The following is a 25,929-nucleotide window of genomic DNA, read 5'->3' on the forward strand; positions in this document are numbered from 1 at the left end:
CAGCCCATGCAGAGTGTGTCCAACGGCCAATGCAGAGTGTATCCAACAGACTTTACAGTCGTTTTCCAGCAGCCCATGCAGAGTGTATCCAACAGACTTCACAGTCGTTTTCCAGCAGCCCATGCAAAGTGTATCCAGCAGCCAACGCAGAGTGTGTCCAGCAGCCAATGCAGAGTATGTCCAGCAGCCAATGCAGGGCGTGTCCAGCAACCAATGCAGAGTATGTCCAGCAGCCAATGCAGAGTATATCCAACAGCCAATACAGAGTGTTACCAGCAGCCAATGCAGGGCGTATCCAACAGCCCATGCAGGGCGTGTCCCGCTGTGATTCGCACGTCCTGCGTTCGCCCAAGGCGGCATGGCGCCCGGACGGCGAAAGCGGAGCACCCCTGCCTCCGATGCGGAGACGGGCGAGTCACCGATAAGATTCCCAAAACTTGGAGCTTCGAGTCAACGACGCACACACGTGACACACACACACATACACACACAATGGCAGCAGTAGACGACTACTCGCGGCCGACGACGCCTGACAAGATGTCCAGCGGGCTTGCGTCGCCGCGCACACCCAAGCAGACGGGCCTCGCGCTCACCGAGTACACTGCGAACCCGAGCCCGCCCAGCGAGTCGCCGCGCGATAAGAGCAGCGTGGTGCCAGAGGCCTTCCTGCTGCCAAACGGATATCCTGACGTATGTGGCCGCGCCAATATTGGCCTCGACGTGGGCTCGCTGACAGCAACGGCCAGTACCTTCGGCTCATCCTCACGTCGCGCGTGTACGAAGTGGTCAAGGAGACGCCGCTCACGCACGCAAGCAACCTCAGCAACCGGCTCGAGTGCAATGTGCTGCTCAAGCGCGAGGACCTGCAGCCCGTCTTCAGCTTCAAGCTGCGCGGCGCCTACAACAAGATGGCCCATCTCGACCCCAAGGACCGCTGGCGCGGCGTCGTGGCCTGCAGCGCCGGCAACCACGCCCAGGGCGTCGCCTACTCGGCGCGCCACCTGAAGATCCCCGCGACCATTGTCATGCCCTCGGGCACCCCCGATATCAAGCACAAGAACGTCTCGCGCCTCGGCGGCTCCGTCATACTGCACGGCGCCGACTTCGACGCCGCCAAGGCCGAGGCCGCGCGCCTCGAGCAGTTGCACGGCCTGATCTCGATACCGCCCTTCGACGACCCGTACGTCATCGCCGGCCAGGGCACTGTCGGCCTGGAGGTGCTGCGGCAGACGAACCTGCAGAACCTGCACGCCGTCTTCTGCTGCGTCGGCGGCGGCGGCCTGATTGCCGGCATGGGCGTCTACATCAAGCGCATCGCCCCGCACGTCAAGATCATCGGCGTCGAGCAGTACGACGCCAACGCCATGGTCGAGTCGCTAAAGGCCGGCCGCCGCGTGCTGCTCAAGGACGTCGGCCTGTTCGCCGACGGCGCCGCCGTCAAGACGGTCGGCGAGGAGACGTTTCGCATCTGCCAGGACGTTGTCGACGAGGTCGTCCAGGTCACGACGGACGAGACGTGCGCCGCCATCAAGGATATGTTCGAGGACACGCGTTCCATTGTCGAGCCTGCTGGCGCCCTTGCGCTCGCTGGTCTGAAGAAGTGGGTCAGCCGCAACCCCTCGCCCGACCGCGAGCGCGGCCTCATTGCCGTTGCGAGCGGCGCGAATATGAATTTCGACCGTCTGCGCTTTGTCGCCGAGCGTGCTGCGCTCGGTGAGAACAAGGAGGCCCTGCTGTCCGTCACCATCCCGGAGCAGCCGGGCGCCTTTGCGAAGCTCGTGTCCGCCATCCACCCCATGGGCATCACCGAGTTCAGCTACCGCTACTCTGGCCCGCAGAAAGCCAACATCCTCGTCGGCGTCGAGCTCAAGGCTGCGACGCGCTCTCGCCATCTGCCGGACCTCGTCGCCCGCCTCGCCGCCGAGGGCATGACCGCGACCGACCTGTCGCAGGACGAGCTCGCCAAATCGCACATCCGCTACCTGGTCGGTGGTCGCAGTGCCGCCGCAGACGAGCACCTGTTCATGTTCGAGTTCCCCGAGCGCGGCGGTGCGCTGAACAAGTTCTTGAACACGCTGCAGCCCGGCATGAACATCAGCCTGTTCCACTATCGCAACTACGGCGGCGACGTCGCCAAGATCCTGGCAGGCATCCAGTGCAAGCAAGAAGAGAACGCAAAGCTGACCAGCTTCCTGACAGAGATTGGTTACCCGTACAAGGAGGTCACCGACAGCGCCAGCTATAACATGTTCTTGAGGGATTGAGCGCCGGGCGTCCCGCATTTCCACCGGACCTCCATTCTCTTTGCGACTGGCCCGCCATGTTTTGGCAGGGCCGCACACATGTCCAAGCGACATCCGCCCTTCAGCCCTTTGGCGCCTTGCCACGAAACCTAAATCATATACCAACATAATTATTCACTTCATAATCCTCTGCCTTCCCATTGTGCGACTTCTCCTCCCCTACATTCGTGAGTCATTCCACCAATGGATGATTCCTTCGACACCTGGGAGAATGCCGCGTGCGATGGCAGCTATACTGGGAGCGGTGAACCATACCGTGGCGCAAACGACGACTCCGCAACACACAGAGCCGCCTACGGCGGCGACATGGCTCGACGTGCTCTGTCAATCACTGGCCTGGACGACGTGGACATGAAGAGCTCCTGGCACTTTACGCCGCTCGAGCTCGCCATTCGAGGCCATCAGCCAGAAGCAGTCCGTCTTTTGCTCTTAGCTGGAGCCACTGCACGGGATCTATACGCAGCGTCACCGGACCACACAACCCGTATGCGCCCTGTCGAGCTCGCAGCGTATTTGGGTCACACCAACGCCCTGATTGCGTTGGCGAGTCATGGTCTTGAGATACCACTGGATGCATTGAACCGAATTGCTCAATCCCATTCAATCGACTGCGTACGCACAGTCCTAGAGCTGCTTGAGCAAAAGGGTCTCGATGAAACTCAACTGCGTGCAGCCATGGGCAACGCCCTTGAATATGCCGCTTCGCACCCGCACGTCGAGACAGTAAGGTTTCTGCTTGAAGCAGTCCCAGGATATCCAGACAAACACAACGACGCCGACACAGATGCTCTCACTTAAGCGATGATGGCTCTGCTGCTAGATCGCGACTACGACTCCGGGGGCAGGAGGTTAACCTCAACCCCCAGCTCAATCACTCTGCCCATCCTGGATCTGCTCGTCAAAGCCGGGGCTGAAGTTGACTGCCGAGCTTTCTGGTCATGTGTATATGACGGGCGCCCAGAGACTTTAGCCAAGGACTCTGTTCTGTACCTCTTCAGTCATGGCTTGTCTGCCAATGAAACACGGAAGTCTCTGCCATGGGGTTTAGCCAACTGCCACGAGCCCGAAGACGAAAGCCAGCCGATGATTCTCCGCGTTGTAAGCGACGCTGACAAGGACACATCCGTCGTAGATGCATTCCTGGCAGCTGGTGCAGATGTGACAGCGCGAGACACGGATCTCAACACCCCTCTCCACCTCGCAGCACACGCTTCATTTGGGGAGGCTTTGCTTGCCCGAGGTGCGGACCTCGAAGCGTTGAATGCCGGGGGTCGGACTCCTCTGCTCACTGCATGCTCGAACGATCGACTGGATCTGGCACGGTTCCTCATTGCCCGTGGTGCAGACGTGGGCTCGATCATACAGGACGAACATTGGCTGTCGCTCATGTATACCACAAGGCATCCCAACTGGACCTCGTTACCTTCCATTGCATATGACGAATGGTCTCCTGCTCGCATCCAGCTATCGAGATTTCTTCTGCTACATGGCGCAGACGTGCAAGCCGCAGACAAGTCTGGTTTCACCGTTCTCCACATGGCTGCTCGGTGTGGTCAATCCGAGGTGGTGAGCTGCCCGATCGATCAGGGTGCAGAGGTGCGCGCAAGAAGCAAGGCAGGCCATACTGCCTTGCACGCTGCATGCTCCTGGACAGGTGCTTTCCTACATTGGTCTCAGTACTGTGGAGGCTGTTCGTCGGTGTCCTTTGACGGTGTTCAGATCCTGCTTGACAGAGGTGCAGATCCAAACGCCCAGGACGAGGCTGGAGTCACTCCCCTGCACGGCATCATGTGCCAGCACATTAACAGCTCTGAATACTGGCATCCCAGTGTGCTCAATCTGCTTCTAGAAAGGGGCGCAAGTCTGGACGTAAAAGCTCATGGCGACGACAGGACGATCAGATCCTACATTGCCGAGAGCAAATGGAGATTCAACGCGATTGGACTGCTCGAGAAGATACCGGCCAAGCTTGCACACGTTCGTTCGCATCTCAGCATGCGAGGCCAGGGCGGCGGTCGTGGCAGGGGCGGCAGTTGCTGCGTCCGAGCTAGAAGCAGAGGATGCGGCCGTCCGTACATCAACACGTGGACGTAGCCAGGTCACTGCTCGACACGATGCGTCGGTATGACAACGCAATAACTCTCTCCACGTTCCTCGCCCCACGTTTTTGACACCCTCACGAGGCATGCTTTGACGTTGCATTTCCAATTTTTCGCAGTCTATATTTATCAGCGCTAGGCCGATGTGTATTGGACCCTGCATACGCCCGATCAAGCGATTTTTTGGATTGGGGGATTGGCGCCAAGCACGGTCAGCTGCATGGCGCTCGGCTGATCAGCTCGTTAAAGCTCGTAAACGCGGGCTAAAGAGTTCCGGCTCGTCAGACAAGAGGCCTCTCAACGTCATGTCGAACTTGGCATCGCAGCGCGACGTGCGCGGATCTTCAACGCAGGAGCTAGGGGCGAATTTCTGGTATACAAAGGCTGATGTCTGCCGTACAGAAGGCTCGAGCATCCATTTAGTATTCCATTGTAATCAGTAATTGTACACAACATCCATCATGAAGACGACAACATTCACTCCCATCCTGGCCCTAGCCACCGCCGCCTCGGCGCAGGTGTCAGGCTTCAACTACGGCTCGACAAACAGCGACGGCTCCTGCCGCGGCTACAGCGATTTCATCCGCTATTTCAATGACGCCAAATCGCTCCCCGGCACGTCTGGCTTTCAAGTCGCCCGCCTCTACACCTCCGTCCAGTGCGGTACGTCTGCGTCGCCCATCTCCGCCTTCCAGGCCGCCATCGACACAGACACGAAGATCCTCGTCGGCCTGTGGGCGTCCGCGGGCCGCGCGGCGTACGAGAACGAACTCAACGCGCTCCTCGTTGCGGCGCGGGACCTCGGGTCTGCCTTCACGGACCGCATTGTAGGCATCAGCGTTGGCTCCGAGGATCTGTACCGCGCCAGCCCGCAGGGTGTGGCCAACAACGCCGGCGTCGGCGCGACGGGGACTGAGATCGAGGGCTACATTGGCTGGATCCGCGACTGGATCCGCGGCACTGCGCTCGAGGGGAAACCCATTGGGCACGTGGATACATGGACGGCGTGGGTGCTGCCCGAGAACCGCGGTGTTGCCGACAGCGTCAACTTTCTCGGTCACAACAGGTACATCCTTAACGAAACCCAGCAGAAACGCACCATACACTAACAAGCGCCAGTTTCCCCTACTTCGAGAGCACGAAGCCGAACTCCATCGATCTCGCGGCGCAGAACTTCCGCGACGCACTCGCGCAGACCGAGTCCGTCGCCGCCGGCAAGGAGGTCTGGGTCACGGAGACGGGATGGCCGCGCATCGGACCCAACTCCCGAGACGCGGTTGCGAGCACAGAGAATAGCCAGCGGTACTGGAGGGAGGTTGGGTGCAGTCTGTTTGGCAAGCGAAATGCGTTTTGGTACACGCTCAAGGACGCGAATTCGGCGCAGACGGACTTGAGCTTTGCTGTTACGCCGCTGGAGAACAATACTCCTTATTTCGATTTGACCTGCTAGATTGCGGGCTTCATCTCGTAGTCTCTTTACACAATCCCGGCATATTCGACAGACTGCGTCGTCAAATCTATTTTTGACGATACAGCAATTATACATTTGATCCTACGACCAAGACCGGAGGGAAGTTTAACTCCGTTCCCACATACCAAGCAAGACTTATCGCTGCCTGTGCAGGGCTACTCGCAGACTGCGTTGTTCCATGCTTCTCTGCCATTTCACTTTTCAAGATCATGAAGGTCGCGCTGCGAGCTTCAGGGCGGTCTTGTGATGCAGAGCGCACCTGCTGGTGAAGCTTGCCAGCACGCTGTGTCATATGCAATCTGATTGGAAGGCACCTGAAGTGGTTTCAACCGCAAGGTTGCTGGCTGCAGTCATCTGTGCTGCAGAAGAAGAGATGTTAAAGTCGCTGGAGGAAGCTTTCAGCCAACCGCCAGAAGTGATATTGAGCGATCCGAAGATGTCAGATTTACGAGCACTTCCACACCTAATCTCGTCTGCTGGAGACACTTGGCAGATAGATAGATCGGCGAATCTGTTCGAAAAAATGTTCAAGGGCAAAATAGTTCAAGACCGCAATCATATGTTTCACACATGAAAGATCTCCACGCTCGATTTCAATCAGATAGGGTTAATGTGATGCGCACAAACACCAATCACATCGCCATCGTCCACCCTAAAGCCAGAGTTAGTGATCAAGCATTTCTACATGCCGGCGCGGCTCCTTTTCCTGCTCAGGAAAACACAGGATCACAACGTCTCGCCCGGCCCTGTGGCTTAGCACATAAGACCGCCTGAGAGACTTAAGCAAGCTCAACATGAGGGTAACAGACTCGCGCGTATCGAAATTAGGTGATTCCATCGAAGCAAGTGTATCGAAGCAAGTGTGCGCAGCAGGGCGTCCACTCTCCGCGGAATGTTCGATAAACGACGGAATTGAATCTTGACTCTGAGAATGTGAATTGTGGGTATGGCAAGACTGGTGCTTGCGCATTGTGAATCGTACGCATGGGAATGATCGTAGCTCAGTGTAGCTATTAGGTGAAGGTGAAAGGTTGATGTTCATGAGGCACACATTCAACATCCCCTTTTCCTAGCATGACCGAAAGAACCACCATTCCTGATCAGTATTTGTGTGCATTGTTCCTTTTGATGGTGCATAGGATGATTGAAGTCGGCCTATTTCGAGACTTGCTGCGTTGCGGAATCCAACTGATCGGTACTCGGCGACGAAAATGTACGGTAATGGTCACGGCCCTGCATCTACTGACCATCAGATTGAAGTCTTCGACGTGTCCGCGGTCTCCAGTCTTCCGGCGTACCCGTCACACTCCGCGCTCCCTAAGCTCAACACTGTCTACGCGGCACGCGAGTTCGACGAAATGACTGTACACGATGTCCACGCAAAGAGTGCCACGGGTGTGGTCCTAGCCGGAACCAGCAACAGTGGCATCCCACCGGCTACGATGGCATTACTAGAGCGCTCCAGATCGGGCTGCAGGTGGTGGTTGGAGCCAAGCAGCACGAGTTGAGTGCCCCCATAGCGAAAATGGCTGTTTTGCGCGTCGTTTGAGCTGGAGCTGTGACTTGTATCGTGATTGCGAGTAATTTAGATAGGAAGCAGATCGGCTTGTTCGAAAGGTGTTATGAAGGCGGTTGAACTGCCTTGGAATCGTACACTTGAGCCTAGTCCATGTGGTTATTGATACATATAGCGTGTTTACTTCGAGATAGCCGATGCAACAAAAGGCCAGACTTTTATATTTGTACATGTCGTTAGCATTATCAAGATTCCGCAAAACGTCCCCGAAGCCCACCAATCCAAATGTCTCTGGTCTGACTGAGACGCCTCTCGTCTTAAAGTATGAAAAAAAATCCATGTGCCCCTGGGCCAATCTTCACCGAAGCCGCTGGCTCACTTCCGCTCAGGCGTGGAAAGTGTAGTGAGAGCCGATGTTGCTCAGATCCTGGCCCCCATTGTCTATGAGAAGACCGTTACCCTTGTTGGCCATGAAGTAGGCGTAGCGGTGGATGTCACTCGAAGCGTCTAGCCAAGGGAGAATCTCGTCCATGAACTTCTTGACCTGCGCGTCAGACCCGCGAGCCCTGAACTCGGTGATCCAGATCGGGCGGCCGGCTGCAACCTTGCGCGCATCCCCGATGTACTTCTTGAAGTACGCGGTGTTACTTGCGTCATCGTACCTGCGCTAGTCAGCCAAGGTCGATTCCGGGGGGAGGGCAACTGTACCAGTGGATGTTGATGAAGTCAATGTTGCAGCCAGTGCAAGCGTTGATGAATGACGAGAGGTACTTCAGCCCGTTCGCTCCGTTGGTGACTGCAGGAGAACCGAGGTACATCTTCTCCTTGAGCGCCTTCTGGGGCTCCATCCACTGCTTCCAGGCAGCTACAGCAGTGCCCAGGTCCATGCAAGCGCCACCCATGCCGAATCTGACCATGTTAGAGGACTCTGAAAATGAGAAATATATCACTTACTCGCAGTTATCGGGCTCGTTGAAGCTAAGCAGATGAGTGGGCATGTTTTTGTTTCCAAACGCGGCCTTCCAAACATCAGGACCCCACTTGCCGGTGTGATCTGGGCGGTTGGAGTGCAACATGGGGACGAACTCGAACCCGGTCTTGCCGCCGCTGTTGGAACGCGAGTCCCAATTGTAGGTCTGAGATATATTAAGTAAAGCAACAGTGAAGGTGAACTAATGCATACCCAAGTGACACGTGACCCTGGGGCGTTGAAGTATTTGACGTAGTTGGCGTCGTTGTAGGCGATGCCGCGACGAGAAGGACCTGGAGTCTCGGGAGGAGCGCGCGCGATGATCTTGGGGAGCGGGTTTGCGACCACAAAGTTGAAGAGCATCAGGCTCGTGTAGAGGAGGACTTGGAGAGGAGACATTGTACTCGAGGATGTGCAAAGCAGACCGTGTATTGGATGTGGATCGAAGTTGGGAGTAGTGAGTGCAGTGCGCGATGGCGCGGAATGAGCGGTCTAGTGGTTGAGACTGGGCGTGAATGGAGGTGGTGTGGTGGTAGAGTAGTCGGTCGACTGTGAGTGCGATATAGATTTATATACTGGGAGCAATGAAGGCAAGTGGGGCTAGTCCAGACCTCTCGCTAGCAAGTCCTAAGTGAAGTTGGGGTTGAAATGCTTTCACCTCGTGCAAGAGCATAGTTGCCCCTGTCAAAGTCTAAAGTGAAAGCCGAGTCGGGCACTGCATCTCAGACACTCATGCGTTAGCAGAGCTCAAAATTCGATATTCACTCTCGAATGACCTACATGACCTTGATATGAGCAAGGGAGGCTCTTATTGATAAGCACAGTCCCTACGAAAGAGATAATAGCAGACATAAGCAAACCACGTGTTCACAAATTGCAGCTCGAGGCGATGTAATGAGTTGAGAGCAAGCGAGATCATCAATCCGCTTTACAAATCACAACACTGCGCTCTGCGCTACTATGGCAGGCCGCCCCAGTTTTGCAGCTTCCCTCTTGATCTCATCACCGAGCTTGACGCCTTCGTCATAATTGTAGCCCACGCCCTCCCAGCTGGGCCGCCTTTTCAAGATCAAGGCCATTCACATCGATAAGTGACCGACAAACACGAGGAACACCCACTGTGAGTATGATACCTAATATTGAATCTTGCTGCAAGGGATTGGAAGGAGCGGAGCCAGCAATCCCACGTGCGCGATGGAATCAGTGGCAAGTGCAACAGCAAGCGCTCAGCTACTTTTGAGACTTGCGTGGTGTAGGCCTTATTCTTGCTGTTTGCTGGCATGTCTAACCACTATTGAATTCCACTGCATAGCTGGGTGATTGACTTGGAGACATGTCAAGGTTTGATGATCGCTGAAAAGCTATCTTACACTGTTCGTGCGCAAATGAAGACAGGGAATAATCGGGTAAATCATGTCTTATCGTCAACGTGTTCAAACATAGAAAATGATTGAACTATCAGATGCACGCATGAGCTTTTTGTGACTATTGAGATGTATCAGGCCGTGACTGCAAAGCTGGTGTTGGGAAGGGCGGCAGGTGGGATCGACCACGACGTGTGCGTCGGTCTGCGACAATACTACATCAACGTCGACGTATAAATCGCAATTAAACAATCATATCACTAAAACTACAGCGCTATAGAGAGGCTGCGACAGTGCATCTCAATGGACGAGCTGGCAATCTTTCCTCTGACAACGGACGCCGTCATCCACGGTCCACGTACTTCTCTACCAGCGATTTTACTTCCCGGAGGAACTCAGCCAGCTCGGCGGCGACAAAATCAGTTTCTATGAGCTCGACGCCAATAACTGCGGTCTATGAAGCGTCCTGGCTCTTGAAAATCGGGAACCTACCCTGTGCTGCTCACACGCGGCTTTCCGAAATGCGGCCGTTATTACCACACTACGACCACTTGTAAGAAAGATAATTCTAACAGTCCTGGTTATGTTAATGATTGGACGCTGATGTAATTATAATATTCGGGTGGGCAGCATTGTTCGGGCGCTTCTTTGTCCAAGTTTGAGAGTTTCCTGCCACAGCTCTTCACCAGCTATTCCTGGAGCGAATCCACAATGTTTTTGTGTTGTCGTAACTTCTCAAAAGATGGAGAAACCTGGTGAGCACACAATGTATGTTCACAATGGATTTCCTCTGTTCAATCACTTTGGCTTTGGGTCGGATCGAGAAGCACTTGCACGGTCAGCGTACTCTTCAGGTGTCACACTTTCCTCTGGTCGTCCGAGTTTCGCTTTTCCCACTACATCTGCTGTTTGATTCAAGAGTTTCTGGAGGTCGACTGCAATCACGTTCAAGTCGAAAATGGCCTCGCACAATCACAAGAGAGCTGGAGTCCTTGTAGCACGAAGTAAGCGAACAGGCGAGAGATATCCTGTACGCACATCTCACCTTGCCGGAGCATACAACAGCCCGGCCATACAGGGTTGGCATGCTGACCGGCTACATTATCTCGGAAACAGCAAGTGGGATGTTTGTCGATGTAACAGATCCAGTCATTCCAGTCACAGACAAGTCCACAATGAGGAAATAGAAGGACTTTGCCATCATTTCTTCCTGATGCATACAACAGAGACCATATGCAGCCGGGAGCAGTGGCGAGCGGTCGAGACCGAGACAGTAAAGGTGCCAAAGAGGTCGTCAACACAGAAAATGGACAACTATCAATCGGTAAATAGATGGACATATAGTAAGAAGGAGCCTTTCGAGTATGACTCGTCCTCGGTGGGAGAACTGTTGGCAGTCCGCGACCGTCGATCTCTTGGGTCTGGTATAATCCGTTCAAACACAACACAGAGTGCCCGGTCTTCGCGTTCAAGACCACTTTCGCTCGATCTGAATGGCAAGCGTCGTTTGAGCCACGGAACCGACGGTGAGGCAGATATCCCGGAGAATGTATGGCGGTTAAGTCGACCATCCGTGTATATAGGCATCCACAACACCGAGTCTATACTGAGCACCCCACTTGGCTCTTCCGTTAAACCAGCGGCGCAAGGGACCTATTTCAAGCCCTCGACGCAAAATCCTTGGTACTCAACACATGAGCTGAGTGCAAGGACTGGAGAGGTAAGATCTCGTGTCGACTCTTGGTATGGTCTTGCGCATAGTCCTGGGGCATTCGCACTGGACAGCGCTTCCGGGGGCTCAGATCAACAAACGGCATGCTACCCTCGCCACAAGACTGGCTACTTCAACACAGCCTGCGGCATTAAAGGTCCGCAGATGAGCTCTAGCGAAAGACCTAGACGCTCGACAGGGGGCTCTGTCGCTGCAAATACTGACTCTGACCACGTAGTAGAGTTACCGTCCTCAAAGACAGCGGTGGAGCTCGATACTATCATAACTCACTCTTCGTCACACAATTCACTCAGGTTACGAGAATTGGAAGACCGCCGCGTGGAAAACGTCAGCGAATTGGCCGGCCCCAAGCCCACTGTGCCGTCGATGACGTGTAAGAGAAGGACTTCACCGCGCTGACTCACCCGTCTATCGAATAAGCCCATGCGGGGTGCAAAGCTTCCATGTCAGGTGGACTCCCTAAACTCGGTTGGAGTGCGGTCCCACACTCGCTGAGCACCCACTGGGGAATATTCACCCTGCCACGACTAGTTCGATGAGCTAAACAAACGTGCGATCTTGCTGATTCATGGTCACTTCGTTTCCCGGGAGTGTTTACTGATGTATTGGCGGATTAGGGATCTGGAATTTGGTAATTGTCCAGTCTGTGGCCTGGCGCTCTGCAAGCGCATGCTGCACGATCGCATCCATACGGATCGAGAAGCAATCTTTGGTCAGTCTTTCACTACACCGAGAGCTGAATAGCGCGTTGAATCTGCATCGTACGGTGAGATCGTGCTCTGCTGCTCTGAGGAGCAGGTCGCTGCTGCGTAATTGCGGCTGCCGAAAGAGTTCATTTACGGCCACGCAGATGAGATTACTGTAATTAGTACAGGACTGCAGTATTGCTCTGCACGTAATAAAGCTGAAAAGCAAAAAGATTGAGAAGTGCAATTTAAACTTATATAAGAACAAAGCAACGCCAGTGTTGCCGCTATAAATCTTAATATTAGTTTCTAAACAACCTAACTATAACTAACTAACTTTACACTTTCAAATAAACATTAAATTTTAGCGTAGTACTGCTGTGCTACGCCTTAATCTATAGCTACTTCCGGTACGGCTGCGGCGCAATATAGTTACTGCTGCTTACTGTTGCCTATTACTGCATTACATCGTAGCCGTAGATTTCAGTACTACGTCCAGTTGGCAACGCTGGGCCCTGCTAGGAGCGGGGTATGTCGCTTTTGGCGCATTAGACACATATATTCGAACATTAGACATTACTAGCGAGATAAAGATACCATCGAGCTGATAATCTCCTTAATCCAGCTCAAGTCTTACTGATAAACGCGCCTGTGCATGAATCGGCTCGAAGTTGTAAGTGCCTGTCTTCAAGCCTGAGCTCGCAAGCAGTGGCTTCAGCCCTTGATTGAAATTCAATATGCAGACGGTGGCGTTCACGCAAGCAGTCGTTGCTAGTGCCAGCGAGCAACCCGCAAATAGGAGCATCTCGTTTTTTAAGATTGTGTTCGAAAGTCCGCTGTGCGGTATGTCGTTCAAGATGAGTATGCGGCTGATTAGATAGGCTATCTCACCGAATCTGAGAACCTGCAAAAGGTGTTAGGGGGTTATACGACAGCGGTGAACGCTGGAAGGGTGTGACTCACTAAGGCTGCAGCCGCTCCTATCTTGTTCTCCCGTTTCGTGAATACGATGGTCATGGCTACCTGTATCCAAAGTACTGGTATAATAGCCATGGTCAATGGAAACTCCGGAATCGCGTAGTGCACGTCCACCAAACCGTAGATGATAATGAAAGCAATCACGAAGTAGACATCCAGCTTCATGACGACGACTAGCACCTAGTATGTGTCAAATCCGGTGCTCGATATTCCAGGAGGGTGACTTACTTGATAGGTGAGGTACTTGCGCCTGACCGAGAGACTCCCGCTTATGTGCCGGTAGATCGCCCAAGCGAACTCACGATTCAGTCGGAAAGTGAGCAGCCATGATGATACCATGCAGGCACCTACAAGTACGCTTGACACGATGAGTACTGGCCGGACTACTGGCCAAAAGCTGACGTCCGCCTTCACAAACGGGATGTTATCAAGAGCGTGGTTGCGAGCCAGCCTTTCTGCGTTTTCACGCGTCTGTCCAAAACGCATGAGGGAGAAGACGAAAACGCCGACGTTGAAGATGCAGATGCCAAATAGCTGGAGATTGTTCCTCGCTCGAAGGGCATCGATGGCCAGACCCGCTAGGTAGACATTGCCTAGGATAAAGAGACCGAAGTTCAATGGCACAACATACGAAGAAGGGACCTGATAAACGACGGGGTTGATCCAGGCAAAGTATCGTAGAAGTACAACTCTGACTTCGTGTTAGCGTGTCACCTCTTCAATCTAGCAGACACTCGCTTACATATCAAGGATCGATGTTCCGATTGCCTGGGTGGCTGTAACCCCTATAAAAGCCCATTCGACCCGGGTCCGCGGCTTATACATAGTCCAAAAAGATCGGTGTGATATGTTTGACAGAAACTGAGATGGAGATATTCGTATCTTTTACCTAGAGATGTCGAACAGCCATGAATGATGGTCACGTAACAGCACAGTCGTGGGACCTCCGCGTACCTCAACGAGTTTTTCGGCTCGGGCCTTTTCACATAGCGCCAAACAGTACCCGGCCACAGCTCTCGGCATGCCCGCGTTCCGAAATTAGCGGCATTGTTGCAGCGAAGTAGTAATAATGTGCACGCTGCCACATTGAAGAGACGAGGATAGTCGTGAAGTTATTAGCAGTGGTCATGAAGGTTGCCCAGCACCACGAGGCTGGCGGAATCATAGTCCACAGGAGTGCGGTCCAGGCCAATCGGACCCCAGTTCGTGCGGTGTATCGCTTTGCAAAAGTGGGGCGGCTGCTCTCGGCTCAAAATCGAGAAGTCTATCATGATAATACCTAATGGAAAGTCGAATGCTCTTGTCTATCATTCTATCGTTGTGTTCAAATCGGCTGCTCAGCCCTTGACAGAGTCGCCATCCTTTGTTATAGCAGATGGGAACTCACGAGAATCCCTCGCCTCGTCCGGATTCTTGCCCTCGATGCTGGTCCTCGCTGCCAATTGCTCCGCTGCACCAGGCGCAAAGTCGCGGTACTCGGCACTTGTTCCGAGTCTGAAGCCAAGGTAGATGGTACCGATGAAAGTAACAACCAGCATAGCGAACACGGTCCAGTTGCCCATGGGGTAGTTTGGTCCGTCGGTCTTGGGAAAGAGGAAAGGAGCACTGATACCACCGCAATTGGAAATGGCGATAGTCACACCAGTGGCCAATGCAGTCGCTGTTGAACCGGATACTGTTGCGGTACGATGGGCAAGGAATGGCATAACCGCTGAGTTGGTGCAAGCGATCAAAAAGACGGCAACATAGCGACCAATCCAGTTCTTCACCACAGCCAAGATCAGATATCCAGTGCCGACAAGAGTCAGGCCAGCGAGAGCGTGACGAATGCGTTCCTTGGAATAATCGGAGTGGATACAGTTGCCCAAGATGATGAGTAGAGCGAAGACGTTAGGTGGCACAGTCAGCAGCTGCCCAGTGTAGCCCGTGAATCCGAGATTGGCAATGATAGTGGGTGAGAAGTAAGAGAAGGCGTTCAGACTGTTGACCATGAAGAAGTAGCTGATTGCGTACACCCAGAACAAAGGATCCAGGAGCGTCTGCTTGGCAATCTTCGCGTTAAAGGTTTTGTCTTCCTTGTTGGGCGCGAAAGGTCCCATGCGGGCGATAGCAAAAGCCCGCTCCTCTTCGGTGAAGAATTTGGCGTCTTGGGGATAGTTGGGCATCCAAATCCACACGACAGCGCCCCACAGAACTGCGGGAATACCGGTGATGACAAAAAGCCATTGCCAACCTGCAAGGCCGGCCTTGCCATTCAGGAAGGAAATGCCAGTCGCCAAAAGTCCACTGAACGCTCCAGCAACTGCGACGGAACCAGCGAAAATGGCAAGACGAGTCGCCCGCTCGGAAGGCTTATACCAGTAGCAAAGGTACCTGTCGTGCGTCAGCCGATCGTCATGTATTCCTCGCCATCAGTCTGCTTACATGACCACACCGGGAAAGAAGCCAGCTTCTGCAACACCAAGAAAAAACCGGATAGCCAACAGGCCGCCAAAGCTCTTGACAGCGCATGTGCAGATCGTGATGATACCCCAGCTGATCATAATGCGACCGATCCACACTGATGGCGAGAAGTACTTCATGGCGAAGTTGCTCGGGGCCTCGAAGATAACATATGGTACGAAGAAGACGGCGACAGCGATATTGTAGCGGTTGCCGGTAAGGTCAAGTTCATTCACGATATTGCTTGCCGGGGAGTTGTTGTTCAATGTACGGGCATTGCCTAAATTGACCTATTGCATATCAGCCAGTCGTTCAGAGCCCTTTCTGCAAGTGTGCTTACACGATCCAGGAAATTGATAAGATATGAGATACAGATAAATGGAAGAATGCGCATGTCAATCTTGCGTACAATGCGCCTCTCCATAGCCTTGTCATTCAAGTCCGGGACGTAATTTGAGCCCACAGCCATATCCTGCTCGACATTGGCCTGGTCGGCCTGCTTCACGTCGGTGGTGGTCATCCTGGGCGAGCTCAATGCAATGGATGGGAACTTCGACAGTCGCTTGAGCCTGACATGACTGGCGAGCGACCGCCACCTTTAAGACTCTACATCCTGCCCCCGATATCCTTCGATACGACGCTGGCTGAACGACACCGTATTCGTGGGGAGAGATAACAAAGATACGGCCCGTATCGCTCAACAGCCAGCTCGAGATGACAGTGTATAGTTTATTCTTCACGTGTCGACATTTACTGTGGGGCGCTAACCAATTGACGCCCATGGGGAAGCTACCGTCTGGCATCCGACAGGCCGGGCCGACATCGGCTGAGCGCCCAGCCCAAACGCGCTTCTGCTGCCGGGCAGAAAGCGAAGGATTGGCCCCACCAAAACACCACTTTTCAGTCATTTTATTTCGTCAAGGGCCAAGCTTCTCCGGACGTTATCTTGACGACGTCTCTAGCATGAACGATTTCTTCCGTGGTTCCCACACTTGTGCGACAACCGGACGAGACGCAGACCGGCTTCTATAGACATTCTGGCCAAGATCCAAGAAGTCTTCTCCCATACATTGCAATCTTGGGCGTGTTTAGTAACTGGCATCGGTTTGTTGACCGACGAGATCTCGTCTCGTGGAATTGTAATAGGTAAGAGGTCGGCGGGACACCCAGTCCGCAAGCAACGCTACCCATAGCCAATACATCGAATTGCCGCGTCCTGCCTTCAATATCCACACCGGAGAAACACATGTCAGGCCAACACGCACGTCGCGCACAAACATACGCGACACACGAGCTCGATGAGCGCCAATCTTGATTCCACAACATCCGTTGCCCTAGTCATTCTATGATTGAGGAATCGCATTCCATTCAACCTCGCGGAAGTTCCTCTTTTCACAGGAATCACCTTCGTATTTGTTTTCCAGTAACGACATCAAACATCGCGATCTATCCTGCGCCGGCGTCAAGATTGCTTGTCCAACGCCCAATACGCAGGCCATCTTGTCATGAGGCAATATTTGCCTTGAGCGCGAAAGATCGTTGTCAGCGACACAAACTTTGCTTGCCGTGTCATATCATGCTGGTAACGCTGTTTTGCAATCGATGAACTTACCAAACTTGAGTCTACTGCTGACTGTCCAACGGCTTACAGTGGGAACAGCATCATGCACGTGAATAGTCTCTTGAGAATCATCACTATGCCATGCAATGGTATTAGTCCTAACATTTAGAGACAACCTGGCTAGAACGGAAGATTATCAGACAGACACTTTCGTCATTCTGTCGAGCTCCATCCTCGTGGAGGAGGAACTTGTGGGGCTCAGTCGAAACAATTACGTGACGAAGCCTTTGTCGATGACAATTTCCACGAAGTTGTCAAGGACGAACAGCGCACCTTGAATTGTGACTTTCGCATTTATTGTTGTTCAGAGAAGCTCGAATGGTCGCAACGACAAGAGAAGTGGGTGCTTTGCCCCTTTGTCGGTCATGTTGTCGTCGAAAGCAGTATCTTGCCACCACTGCCTGTAGGCACTGCTGCTCAAAACTTTCCAGATCCCTTTCACGTTCAACATCTACTTTCACTTTCTACAAATACCTAGTACATGCGGCAAAGCGGGGCCAAATTCATTTGCCTATGATTTGCGCTAGTGCGCGTGCTATTGTGCCTCTGTTGTCACCTTGTTTTCGACTCGGCTTCCCCTACTTGCCTTCAACCACTCTGTCTTCGGAGTTTTCCACCATTATAGCACATCCTACCGTTATGGCTCCAGCAGTTTGCGCATTGCGGCGTAAGCGTGTCTGCGAGGAAGACGAGACCGACGCTGGCCACAACAAGCGCGCACGTACTACCAATTCTTCTGTGCACCATGATGGTACTATGACTTTCGTAAGTACAACTTCTTCTGTATTTTTTCTGGTAACTAACATCGATAGTGCCATCAGCAAGTCGGTATCCATCCCAAATGGCAACTTGTATGTGAGGTGGCAGGCGAACTTGCCGTCACTGCGGTGTTGGTACATTTCTCGACCAACTATCGAAGTTTCGACTGACATGCATAGGCGAGAGCTGAACGTTCTGTTCATTTTCCGCACTCACTTGGACGACGCATCTCCAGAGAGAGTCGTAGAAAGCAACTGGCTGGTCATTTTGAGTATGATCACTCAGTGAAGCCATCATGGAACAGTCATGCTGGATTGGTGACAGTCTCCACACTTAGGTTCCAGAACCTGGGTGACTTAGCGCAGACTGCCATTATGCTAGGTACGACCAGCGGACTCCTGAACATGACATTGACAATGGTTAGGCTGAGGCACCTGACAGCGCATATGTGCCCGCCAACTCACCATCAAAGCCTGAATGGGTCAGCCCTCACACTACCAGAACAGATCGTGCGATAGGCTCAACGATCGAACAAGACATTTTCGAGGATTTTTACAAACGTATGCAGCGCGATCTCAGCGAGAACCCATCTTCAATTATTCCAGGAATCCCACAAAACTATATCTACAGTGTGCAGTCAGCCCCACTCTATGCCCCAAGCAATATCTGGAAGCTGCGACATCTGAAGCCGCTACAACGCCAACAAAACTACCTCCAGTTGCGAGGTCTTTGCGACAAACTCAACCTCCTATCACCCGACGACCAACTGTCTCGGAATATTGTCGCCTCAATGATGACTAAGTCAGCTCTACTGCAACAGGCCGAGTTGAACTTCTATCGGATCTACATGAAACGAATGTTCATCATGGACGGAGAATACGACAAGAAGAAGTGTTATCTTCCATGGAACGTTATCACGAAGCACCAAAGCTTTGACACTTGCATCAATGAAGACGGTCAGGCACAGATTGTTCGCAACGCACCTGGCCCTTCATCGACATGCGTCAGCCCAGTCGTTGAGTGTGACCACAGTGCGAGCAGAGGGGATGAGAGCGAGGAAAACTCACTACTATCGGCTCGTTCAGATAATTTCATGAGCTCACCTGCAACATCCGTGGGACCGACGTCCAATTCCCAGATACAAACGCAGTCCTGCAAACGAAACGCACTTAGCCTATCGCAACTAGGGTCGTCGCCAACTCCATAAAAAAAGCCTCGCATCAACACCGAAGTTGCGGATCCAACAAAAGACACGAATGTCCTAGGTGAGGATCCTGAAGAAGTCGACGTGGACAAAGTCCTGGCCTCTTGTAGCCGGGATGTTATTTCGACGGATGGCAATCTCTACGAGCAGAACAAGACTGATATTGAAGCGGACTGGGCAGCCAAACCTTTGACACGCAAGAAGGCGGCATTATGGGAGAAGTTCGCTTACTGGAAAGAAAGGCATCCACTAGCAAGCCAAAGCTTGGAGTCTGTTCACGCCAAGCCAGCGTTCGAAGCGCAACGGCAGCCACAAGTCGCGACACTTTCAACTATGAGCAGGGTCACGCCAATTGTTGATCCCACTGCCGCATCTGGACAGCAAGACGGAGAAGACGCAAATGATCCTTCTACCTGGCACAAATACCCGGGTCAGGAGAATCGTTATCGTTGCGGTCACCGAAGCTACAGCTGCATCGAAGGCAGCTGCGAGAATGGATCACATTTTTGTTGCAGGAACGGGCTTTCCTTGAGTGCTAAGAAAGCCTCTTTCAAGCGAGCCGAGAGGCAAAATCGGACGAAGGAACAGAGAGGGATCGCCAGTGATGGAGGACCAGCGGCGAAGGGCATAAGGAAAGACCAGCTCAGACAGGTCTTCAAAGATGCGAAGCAAGAGGCGAAATGGAAGAATAGCAGCACTATCTCAGGCAGAAAATCGACGACTGCTTTTGCAATTGCACAGCAGGAGCCGCTGAACAGTCCTGTTGCTCCGCAGCCGGCCGCTAGACAGGTCGCATTGTTACAATCCTTACCAACGCCATTGCCGCAACAGCAAGCAGCAGCAAACGCTTACAAGCGAGCAGCTCCTATCGAGCCCACTATCAGGCCACTTTCCCAAGCCATGCGGCGCTATCGCCGTGAAGCCGAACATCGAGAGCGCCAGCACTCAGTCGGCCTCCAGAACTGGCCACGATTCAAGAAATGGTGGGATGCGCAGTGCCGTCAAGATCAGGGCCATCACCTGACGCCGGAAGAGAAGCAGATCCTCCAGCGGTCAGAGCCTTCGACTGAGCGGCGCACAATGCCTACGCCACAGCCTGTGTCAGCCTGTGCCTGCGGCGAAGAAACAGCGGGCGCTGTATATGAAACACCAGTCAGTGATGATGATTATTGCTCACTGTTCGGCGACAAAGAAGAAACTTCCACAGAGCAGCAAGCGCAGCAGAGCGCAGGAAGGAGCCTTGCGACCGAGGAGGAGCTCTTAGAATTTTTCGACGACGACGAGCTCTAAGCCATTCAGATTTGGAATGGTGTTGATGTTCGTTTTGATCGCTCTCATAAGCCACGTAGGATAGCTTCAAATGTTGAAATATGCTTTGGATTCTTAGTAGCTCGATCGCGCATATATTTATCCAATTCGTTCTCCGCCATTGAAATCTATTCCTAATGTCTCCGGCCCTGTTGAATTCGGTAGATACTATTTGGATGCGAATATTGCCGCTCAGTCAGTCCTCGCGGAAGCAGATCAGTGGCGGATGATTTAACACTGTGTATGGAGAGTTCCGACAGTGACCTTCGATGCCCCTCCGGACCTTGTGCGTTGTGTCCAGAGCGAACGCATTACGTTGAGACAAAATGCAAGACCTGTCTCAACGTATCTCTGCGGATATACTCGCTTCCACTACACAGATCATAGGACCCATGACATGAAAATCTATTGTTAGCTTTTTACTGCACTGATCTATAAGGCCCATGACATGAAATTCAGTCGTTTTTTATTCCTAGCAGGAAGGAGCAAGACCTGCAGATATGACCTTCCCACCAAGGGAAAGACAGACCTCCAAAGAAGTCGATGCGCGAAACAAAGGCACTCGCAATGAAGAAGACCAATCACGTGCAATAGAAGATGCAAGCACTCACGGAAGAGCCCCGCGAGCGCCGTCACCAAGCGGAGACACGAAGCGCCCAAGCACTGACCTACAGCTGAACGAAGACAAGTCGAAACAGGCCATCGACGCAAGAGCGATCTATGAGGCTAACCAAGAGGAGATTGACAAATGGTATGACAAAGATTTCTCGCGCAAACAAGGTAGAGCAACATGGGGCAAACCCCTGAAAAGCAAACATTTCTGGTACCAAAAGGTGAACGCATGGATGAAGATGAAAGGTATGACCTAGTCACCGAAGAAGAAGCGCAAGCTCAACGACGGCACGCCTGTGAGTGACGAGGTGCAAGAGACCCGCAGACTCAAGCCTCATCAGATCAAATACCCCGGCGATCTAGTGTCGGTGCCAGAATATCCAGACAGGATAGCTGACCACAACCCGAGGCCAGACGGACGCTACTCGTGTTCCCACATCCATCTCGAACCACCCAGGGATTGCTGCACGCTTGGTTTGACCAGGGAGAGCAAGTTGCACGCAATCAACAAAGAAAGGTCTCGCTGGAAAGAAAGGCAGGGTTGAAAAACTTATTGACGAGAAGCAGCTTGACAGTCGGCATATCATGACCTAACTGGACTGTACCGAAGCTGAGAAAGAAACACCAACCAGCGCTTTGGGAAGGAGGAGAGGCGGAGAAAGCTGAGCGAGAGAGGAAGAAGCGGGAGAAGGAACAAGAGACACGGCGAGAAATGGCAGTTTCGAGTGCAAGACAGACAGCGAGGCAGCAAGCAGCGCGAGGACAGCCTTTAACGCAGCGCGCGGCACCACTTGTCGTCTCTCAACACCAGCCCGCAAATAGAACGGCGTTCAGTTGGGCAGCGACTCCCGCGCCTCGAACACCACCTGCTGCACAAACGAGACGGCCCATTGCACCCATATGCCGCCGCAGTGACCCCAACACCATCGCCAGCGCCCAGGAGGCCCTCCTCAACGACCTAGCACGCACAAAGCCCCGCCTTCTACAATCACACGAAGCCCTCTACCACGACGCACAGTACCGCGAGAACAGGAAAGAGTATCCTGATTTCGCTCTCTTGAAGAAGTGGTACCTGTCGTACTTTCTCAAGCAACAGCGGCAAACGCTCACGCCCGAACAGAGCGCACTGCTGGAACATGGCGATCCAAGCTCGGATGGCAAGAAGCGGGCCGGTGGAGTGCCGGTGCTGGAGAGAGTGGATGAGCTCTTTGGTGAGTACTTACGGGCTGCGAAGGCGGAGAAATATGCACAGCAGACGCGGCAACAGTCTCAGGAGTCGGGTCCACCCGGACGATTTGCGAACGGAAACGTCGAGCGAGTGCACTCGCAGACACGCATACAACCTGTGACAGCGCCGGAAGTACATTCAGATCTTCCGGCGCAAGTGGAAATGTATGACTTTGACGATCTGTTCGGAGACACGGGGGTGTCGCTGCCGGCAGATCCAGCAGAACCCGTGTCCCACCTACCCTTTAAGGTGATGAGCCCGGGGAAGTTGGACAGTGAACTCGACCATATCCTGGGACTTTGTGCCTCGCAGCCTGCCATTCTTACAGCCGAGCCGGCAGCCCATGATGCAACAACGCTGCGCACTGAAGTGTCGTATCTGAGCACACTGCCGCCGGGGTTCGCTACAGGCAACCACGTTGTTGAAGATGAGATACAGAGGCTGTTGGAGTACGCTTACCAGATAGAGGCGTCAGCAGATATCTCCCTATCGCAAGATGAGCAGCTTTTGCGCCAGACCATCGAGGATCTCCGGTCGGGCTGGGAGCGGTACTGTGAGTTTTCCAGTGAGGGCGACGAGCAGTCGCTGCCGGGCCAAACAGTACCTGTTGAGCAACCAGTGGTTGATGAATTCGACTTTGGCGAACCTCCTACTGAAGAGCAGCTGGCGGTTTTCGATGAGTTTGATGACGGGCAGCAGCTGTTTACGGAGCATGATGCTAGGATAGCTGTGGCGCATGCAACGAATTCTGCTCGGTGCCGGTGATTGTGTGTCGCAGGGAGGTCATGGAACAAAGTGGTGGTTCGGGCAAGACCAACGAAAGTATCTGCTGTAGACAAAGCGAACAAGTCTGTAGATTGTAGAATGGCGAACAAGTCTGTAGATTGTAGAATGGCGAAAAGGTCTGTAGATTGTAGAATGGCGAAAAGGTCTGTAGATTGTAGAATGACGAATGCAGAACATCGGATGGAGATCAGCAGTGCAATACAACTCGTACAACAAGAATCGAAGACGAGCACGGGATGTGACGCAACACTATCAGCAGCTCCCGGCTCTAGACTCGCGCGATAGAGGTTGCCGCCAACCACGTGGCTGCGAGGGATCAATATTCGACGATCTCCACGGTCTTGAGCACGAATCGATGCATTCTACCGGCCGCGTCATCACATTTCTTGCAAGCGTGGCTGCCGATACCGGTGTGATGTAAATATCGACCGACATTGTTGCGGGAACGAGCTCATCACTGAGGCCAGAGTCGATCACTTGATAACAGCACCCGAGATCAGTAGTGCGGAAGCATGTCGCGGGCCAAGGAGTGAGGTTCGTCGTTGATAAAAGCCCCGGGTGCTCCCCACATGCCGCCGCTAGCGAGGTGGTCGGTGCCCCATGTCATGCTGCATCATGCTGCATCATGCTGCACCATGCGTCTACCTTGTCACCTGCAGCTTGACTCCTCACTTTGAAAGACGCTGATAGAGACGTGCAGTGTGCGACATTTCCTGTCTATTGCGCGTCCTTTCGTCCGCCATCCTGCGGACCGTCGCTCCCCTTTTGTACTGCGACACCATCCCGATATCGCATTGCCACCGTCACCTCTATACAGCGCGCGCCCAAAGGAGAAGGTATCCGGTACTTGTGAGATTGTCGAAGACGATTCGATCGTGCATAGCGGCGTAATAACGTTTCAAATTCAACTCTGCGCGGCGGCTAGGCGCAGGTTGGAAGGTGTCACTGGCGCAGCTGCCGAGACCATATACCAAGCGACCGCGGAGGCCGAACCCCTGCAGTACCACGTACCAGGGCACATGTATGGTGTTGCGTTTGGGGTTGCACGAGCAGGCCGAGCAGCGCAACGACACGGCATATTTTGGGCGCGCTGGTCTGGGGAAGCTGCTCTTATAGTAGAGTCGACCTCGCCACCGGGCATCGCTCTTGATCAACGGATCTGCCTGGCTATATGCGCAGTGTCCACAGCAGCAGATACGTCTTGGAGGCTGATATGGATACCCCGCCCACACCATCCCCTCTCTTGGCCTTGCCTGCCGAACTCATCCAGCACATCCTCAGCTTCCTGCCGCTCTACGATTTGCTCACAGTCAGTCTTGTCTGTCATGGGTTGAAGGAGCATTCTCGTGAAGACACGCTGTGGCAGCTGTTTGTGCAAGAACAGGTTCCGGGACGCAATGTGCCAAAGCCCAGGAACCTGTCCTGGAGGGAGGTGTTCCAGCAACACCATCCCTACTGGTTTCTGGCCAAGAACAAGATCTGGTTCGCCGACACGGCACACACGGGCAAGCTGATTGTCGCGCGGTATGATCACCGCATCAACGCAATCGAAGCGTACGCACTCGTCGCCGAGCGGAAACGCCCTGTGATGCAGATCTGGGAGTGGAATCCAGAGGCCATCATCCACACGTTCCAGCCAAAAGTGCAGCTGGACATGGTGTCTCCGGTCATACGACTGAACGGAAACTCGTACGACCGCGTCTACGGCGACCGACTGCAACACGAGATCCACCTGGACGTTCACCAGGAAGTACTGGACGCAAGCGCTGGAATCCGATCGAGACTCTTGCTCGCCCGGCCCTGGCCCAAAGACATCATCACCAAAGCAACGCCCGTGTGGCCACCGCTCGTCCTCCCGAGCACCGAGCGCACACGCAACGACACATCACCGTCCGGCTTCCGCCACACCGCCAGCAAGCCAGCGCGGCTGCACGAGCTGTCGACCAATTCGTTCCGGATACGGCGGTGGATGGAGTTTGCCTCGCGCGCCAACGGCGTGACGATGCGCGTTGGCGAAGACATCACGACGTTTGCCACCCTCCCTGAATCCAGCTACACGCCTACGCCCCAGAAGCCATGGCAAGGGATCTGGGTCGGCGACTATGCCGGCCACGGCTGCGAGTTCCTGCTCGTCACGCAGCCCGACGAACCCCACCCGCTGCCGGAGAGAGCCGAGTGGGCGATGCGCGCGAGAGAGCGCGAGGGCAGCGTGAGCAGCGCGGGGAGCTGGAGCACTGCGCCCGCCGAGGCAGACACGTCGTCGTCTTCGGACGAAGAAGAGACGTTTGAGACCGCCTCCGACGCGGAACTTGAAGACAGCGTGGCGACGCTGCAGGGAGCAGACATACGCGCCGACTACGACATGGTGGATGCAGAGGAGGCCCCAACAGACGACGAAGACTCGATCTACCGCGGCAGGATCGAGGCCGTTAAGCTCACGGGCGACCCGAACATACCGCGCGGGGAGTACACGTTCATCGCGCCGGACATTGGGCCGGACGGGCTGGTCCGCGTCGCGACCGAGGACATGTTCAAGGGCGCGCGCATCGTCAAGAGCGTTGGCCACATTGCGGCGCACGGGTTCAGAGATGGTGAGTGTTTGAGTTGTGGTGTTTGATGGCTCGACTGACACGCACAGACACGTATATGACGTCGCAGCTCATTCTCGTCTCGCACGATCGATTAGCGCAGTACTGGGAGACGTTTGGGCACGTGTCGTTTTACCAGCGCGTGGACCTGGACCAGTTTGTAGGGGTGTGATGTCGGGAGCGTGTTGTATCTTTGTAGCATAACGTAGCATATCGTAGCATGTCGTAGCATGTCGTAGCATGTCGTATCATGTCGTAGTAT

The 25,929-nt window shown here is 53.8% G+C and overlaps 9 protein-coding genes across 9 annotated transcripts; 6 read left to right on the top strand and 3 right to left on the bottom strand.

Annotated features, from left to right (window-relative positions):
* Window positions 1-492: 492 nt before the first annotated feature.
* On the top strand, window positions 493-2,264 carry M421DRAFT_9718 (threonine dehydratase catabolic; the record flags this gene model as incomplete). The annotated part of the gene is made up of 2 exons (XM_033598471.1): window positions 493-690; window positions 747-2,264. The coding sequence occupies 2 exons, from the start codon at window positions 493-495 to the stop codon at window positions 2,262-2,264; spliced, it is 1,716 nt and encodes a 571-aa protein (XP_033443593.1).
* A 222-nt stretch (window positions 2,265-2,486) lies between these two features.
* On the top strand, window positions 2,487-4,397 carry M421DRAFT_75654 (ankyrin; the record flags this gene model as incomplete). Its single annotated transcript, XM_033597152.1, has 2 exons — window positions 2,487-2,717; window positions 3,420-4,397. 2 exons carry the CDS (start codon window positions 2,487-2,489, stop codon window positions 4,395-4,397), a joined length of 1,209 nt encoding a protein of 402 aa, XP_033443594.1.
* A 466-nt stretch (window positions 4,398-4,863) lies between these two features.
* M421DRAFT_9720 (glycoside hydrolase family 17 protein) lies at window positions 4,864-5,852 on the top strand (the record flags this gene model as incomplete). Its single annotated transcript, XM_033598474.1, has 2 exons — window positions 4,864-5,468; window positions 5,522-5,852. The coding sequence occupies 2 exons, from the start codon at window positions 4,864-4,866 to the stop codon at window positions 5,850-5,852; spliced, it is 936 nt and encodes a 311-aa protein (XP_033443595.1).
* A 1,922-nt stretch (window positions 5,853-7,774) lies between these two features.
* M421DRAFT_75532 (glycoside hydrolase family 128 protein) lies at window positions 7,775-8,722 on the bottom strand (the record flags this gene model as incomplete). The annotated part of the gene is made up of 4 exons (XM_033597137.1): window positions 7,775-8,051; window positions 8,098-8,298; window positions 8,344-8,525; window positions 8,573-8,722. 4 exons carry the CDS (start codon window positions 8,720-8,722, stop codon window positions 7,775-7,777), a joined length of 810 nt encoding a protein of 269 aa, XP_033443596.1.
* Window positions 8,723-10,681: 1,959 nt separating this feature from the next.
* On the top strand, window positions 10,682-11,872 carry M421DRAFT_406807 (uncharacterized protein; the record flags this gene model as incomplete). Its single annotated transcript, XM_033590318.1, has 1 exon — window positions 10,682-11,872. One exon carries the CDS (start codon window positions 10,682-10,684, stop codon window positions 11,852-11,854), a length of 1,173 nt encoding a protein of 390 aa, XP_033443597.1. The 3' UTR covers window positions 11,855-11,872.
* An 885-nt stretch (window positions 11,873-12,757) lies between these two features.
* M421DRAFT_75520 (uncharacterized protein) lies at window positions 12,758-13,944 on the bottom strand (the record flags this gene model as incomplete). Its single annotated transcript, XM_033597136.1, has 4 exons — window positions 12,758-13,045; window positions 13,105-13,299; window positions 13,348-13,810; window positions 13,862-13,944. The coding sequence occupies 4 exons, from the start codon at window positions 13,942-13,944 to the stop codon at window positions 12,758-12,760; spliced, it is 1,029 nt and encodes a 342-aa protein (XP_033443598.1).
* Window positions 13,945-14,200: 256 nt separating this feature from the next.
* Window positions 14,201-16,242, bottom strand: M421DRAFT_326306 (MFS general substrate transporter). Its single transcript, XM_033589337.1, has 3 exons — window positions 15,902-16,242; window positions 15,544-15,851; window positions 14,201-15,492 (listed from the first exon to the last, which is right to left on the bottom strand). Exons 1-3 carry the CDS (start codon window positions 16,079-16,081, stop codon window positions 14,457-14,459), a joined length of 1,524 nt encoding a protein of 507 aa, XP_033443599.1. The 5' UTR covers window positions 16,082-16,242; the 3' UTR covers window positions 14,201-14,456.
* Window positions 16,243-17,334: 1,092 nt separating this feature from the next.
* M421DRAFT_406811 (uncharacterized protein) lies at window positions 17,335-20,558 on the top strand. The gene is made up of 4 exons (XM_033590319.1): window positions 17,335-17,947; window positions 17,995-18,033; window positions 18,366-18,972; window positions 19,207-20,558. The coding sequence occupies exons 1-4, from the start codon at window positions 17,501-17,503 to the stop codon at window positions 20,433-20,435; spliced, it is 2,322 nt and encodes a 773-aa protein (XP_033443600.1). The 5' UTR covers window positions 17,335-17,500; the 3' UTR covers window positions 20,436-20,558.
* Window positions 20,559-24,292: 3,734 nt separating this feature from the next.
* On the top strand, window positions 24,293-25,839 carry M421DRAFT_75540 (F-box domain-containing protein; the record flags this gene model as incomplete). The annotated part of the gene is made up of 2 exons (XM_033597139.1): window positions 24,293-25,670; window positions 25,718-25,839. The coding sequence occupies 2 exons, from the start codon at window positions 24,293-24,295 to the stop codon at window positions 25,837-25,839; spliced, it is 1,500 nt and encodes a 499-aa protein (XP_033443601.1).
* Window positions 25,840-25,929: the final 90 nt, after the last annotated feature.

The sequence above is a fragment of the Didymella exigua genome (assembly GCF_010094145.1).
Source record: "Didymella exigua CBS 183.55 unplaced genomic scaffold M421scaffold_51, whole genome shotgun sequence".
Taxonomy (NCBI): Eukaryota; Fungi; Ascomycota; class Dothideomycetes; order Pleosporales; family Didymellaceae; genus Didymella; species Didymella exigua.

What these genes read in the sequence shown, in the direction of transcription:
- M421DRAFT_406811 (XM_033590319.1), top strand. Translation starts at nt 17,501, where the DNA reads ATGGTCGCAACGACAAGAGAAGTGGGTGCTTTGCCCCTTTGTCGGTCA. An exon ending in ATGATGGTACTATGACTTTC is followed by an intron (nt 17,948 to 17,994) that starts GTAAGTACAACT and finishes TAACATCGATAG; the next exon opens with TGCCATCAGCAAGTCGGTAT. An exon ending in TCCATCCCAAATGGCAACTT is followed by an intron (nt 18,034 to 18,365) that starts GTATGTGAGGTG and finishes GACAATGGTTAG; the next exon opens with GCTGAGGCACCTGACAGCGC.
- M421DRAFT_326306 (XM_033589337.1), bottom strand. Translation starts at nt 16,081, where the DNA reads ATGACCACCACCGACGTGAAGCAGGCCGACCAGGCCAATGTCGAGCAG. An exon ending in TTATCAATTTCCTGGATCGT is followed by an intron (nt 15,852 to 15,901) that starts GTAAGCACACTT and finishes GATATGCAATAG; the next exon opens with GTCAATTTAGGCAATGCCCG. An exon ending in TTCTTTCCCGGTGTGGTCAT is followed by an intron (nt 15,493 to 15,543) that starts GTAAGCAGACTG and finishes GACGCACGACAG; the next exon opens with GTACCTTTGCTACTGGTATA.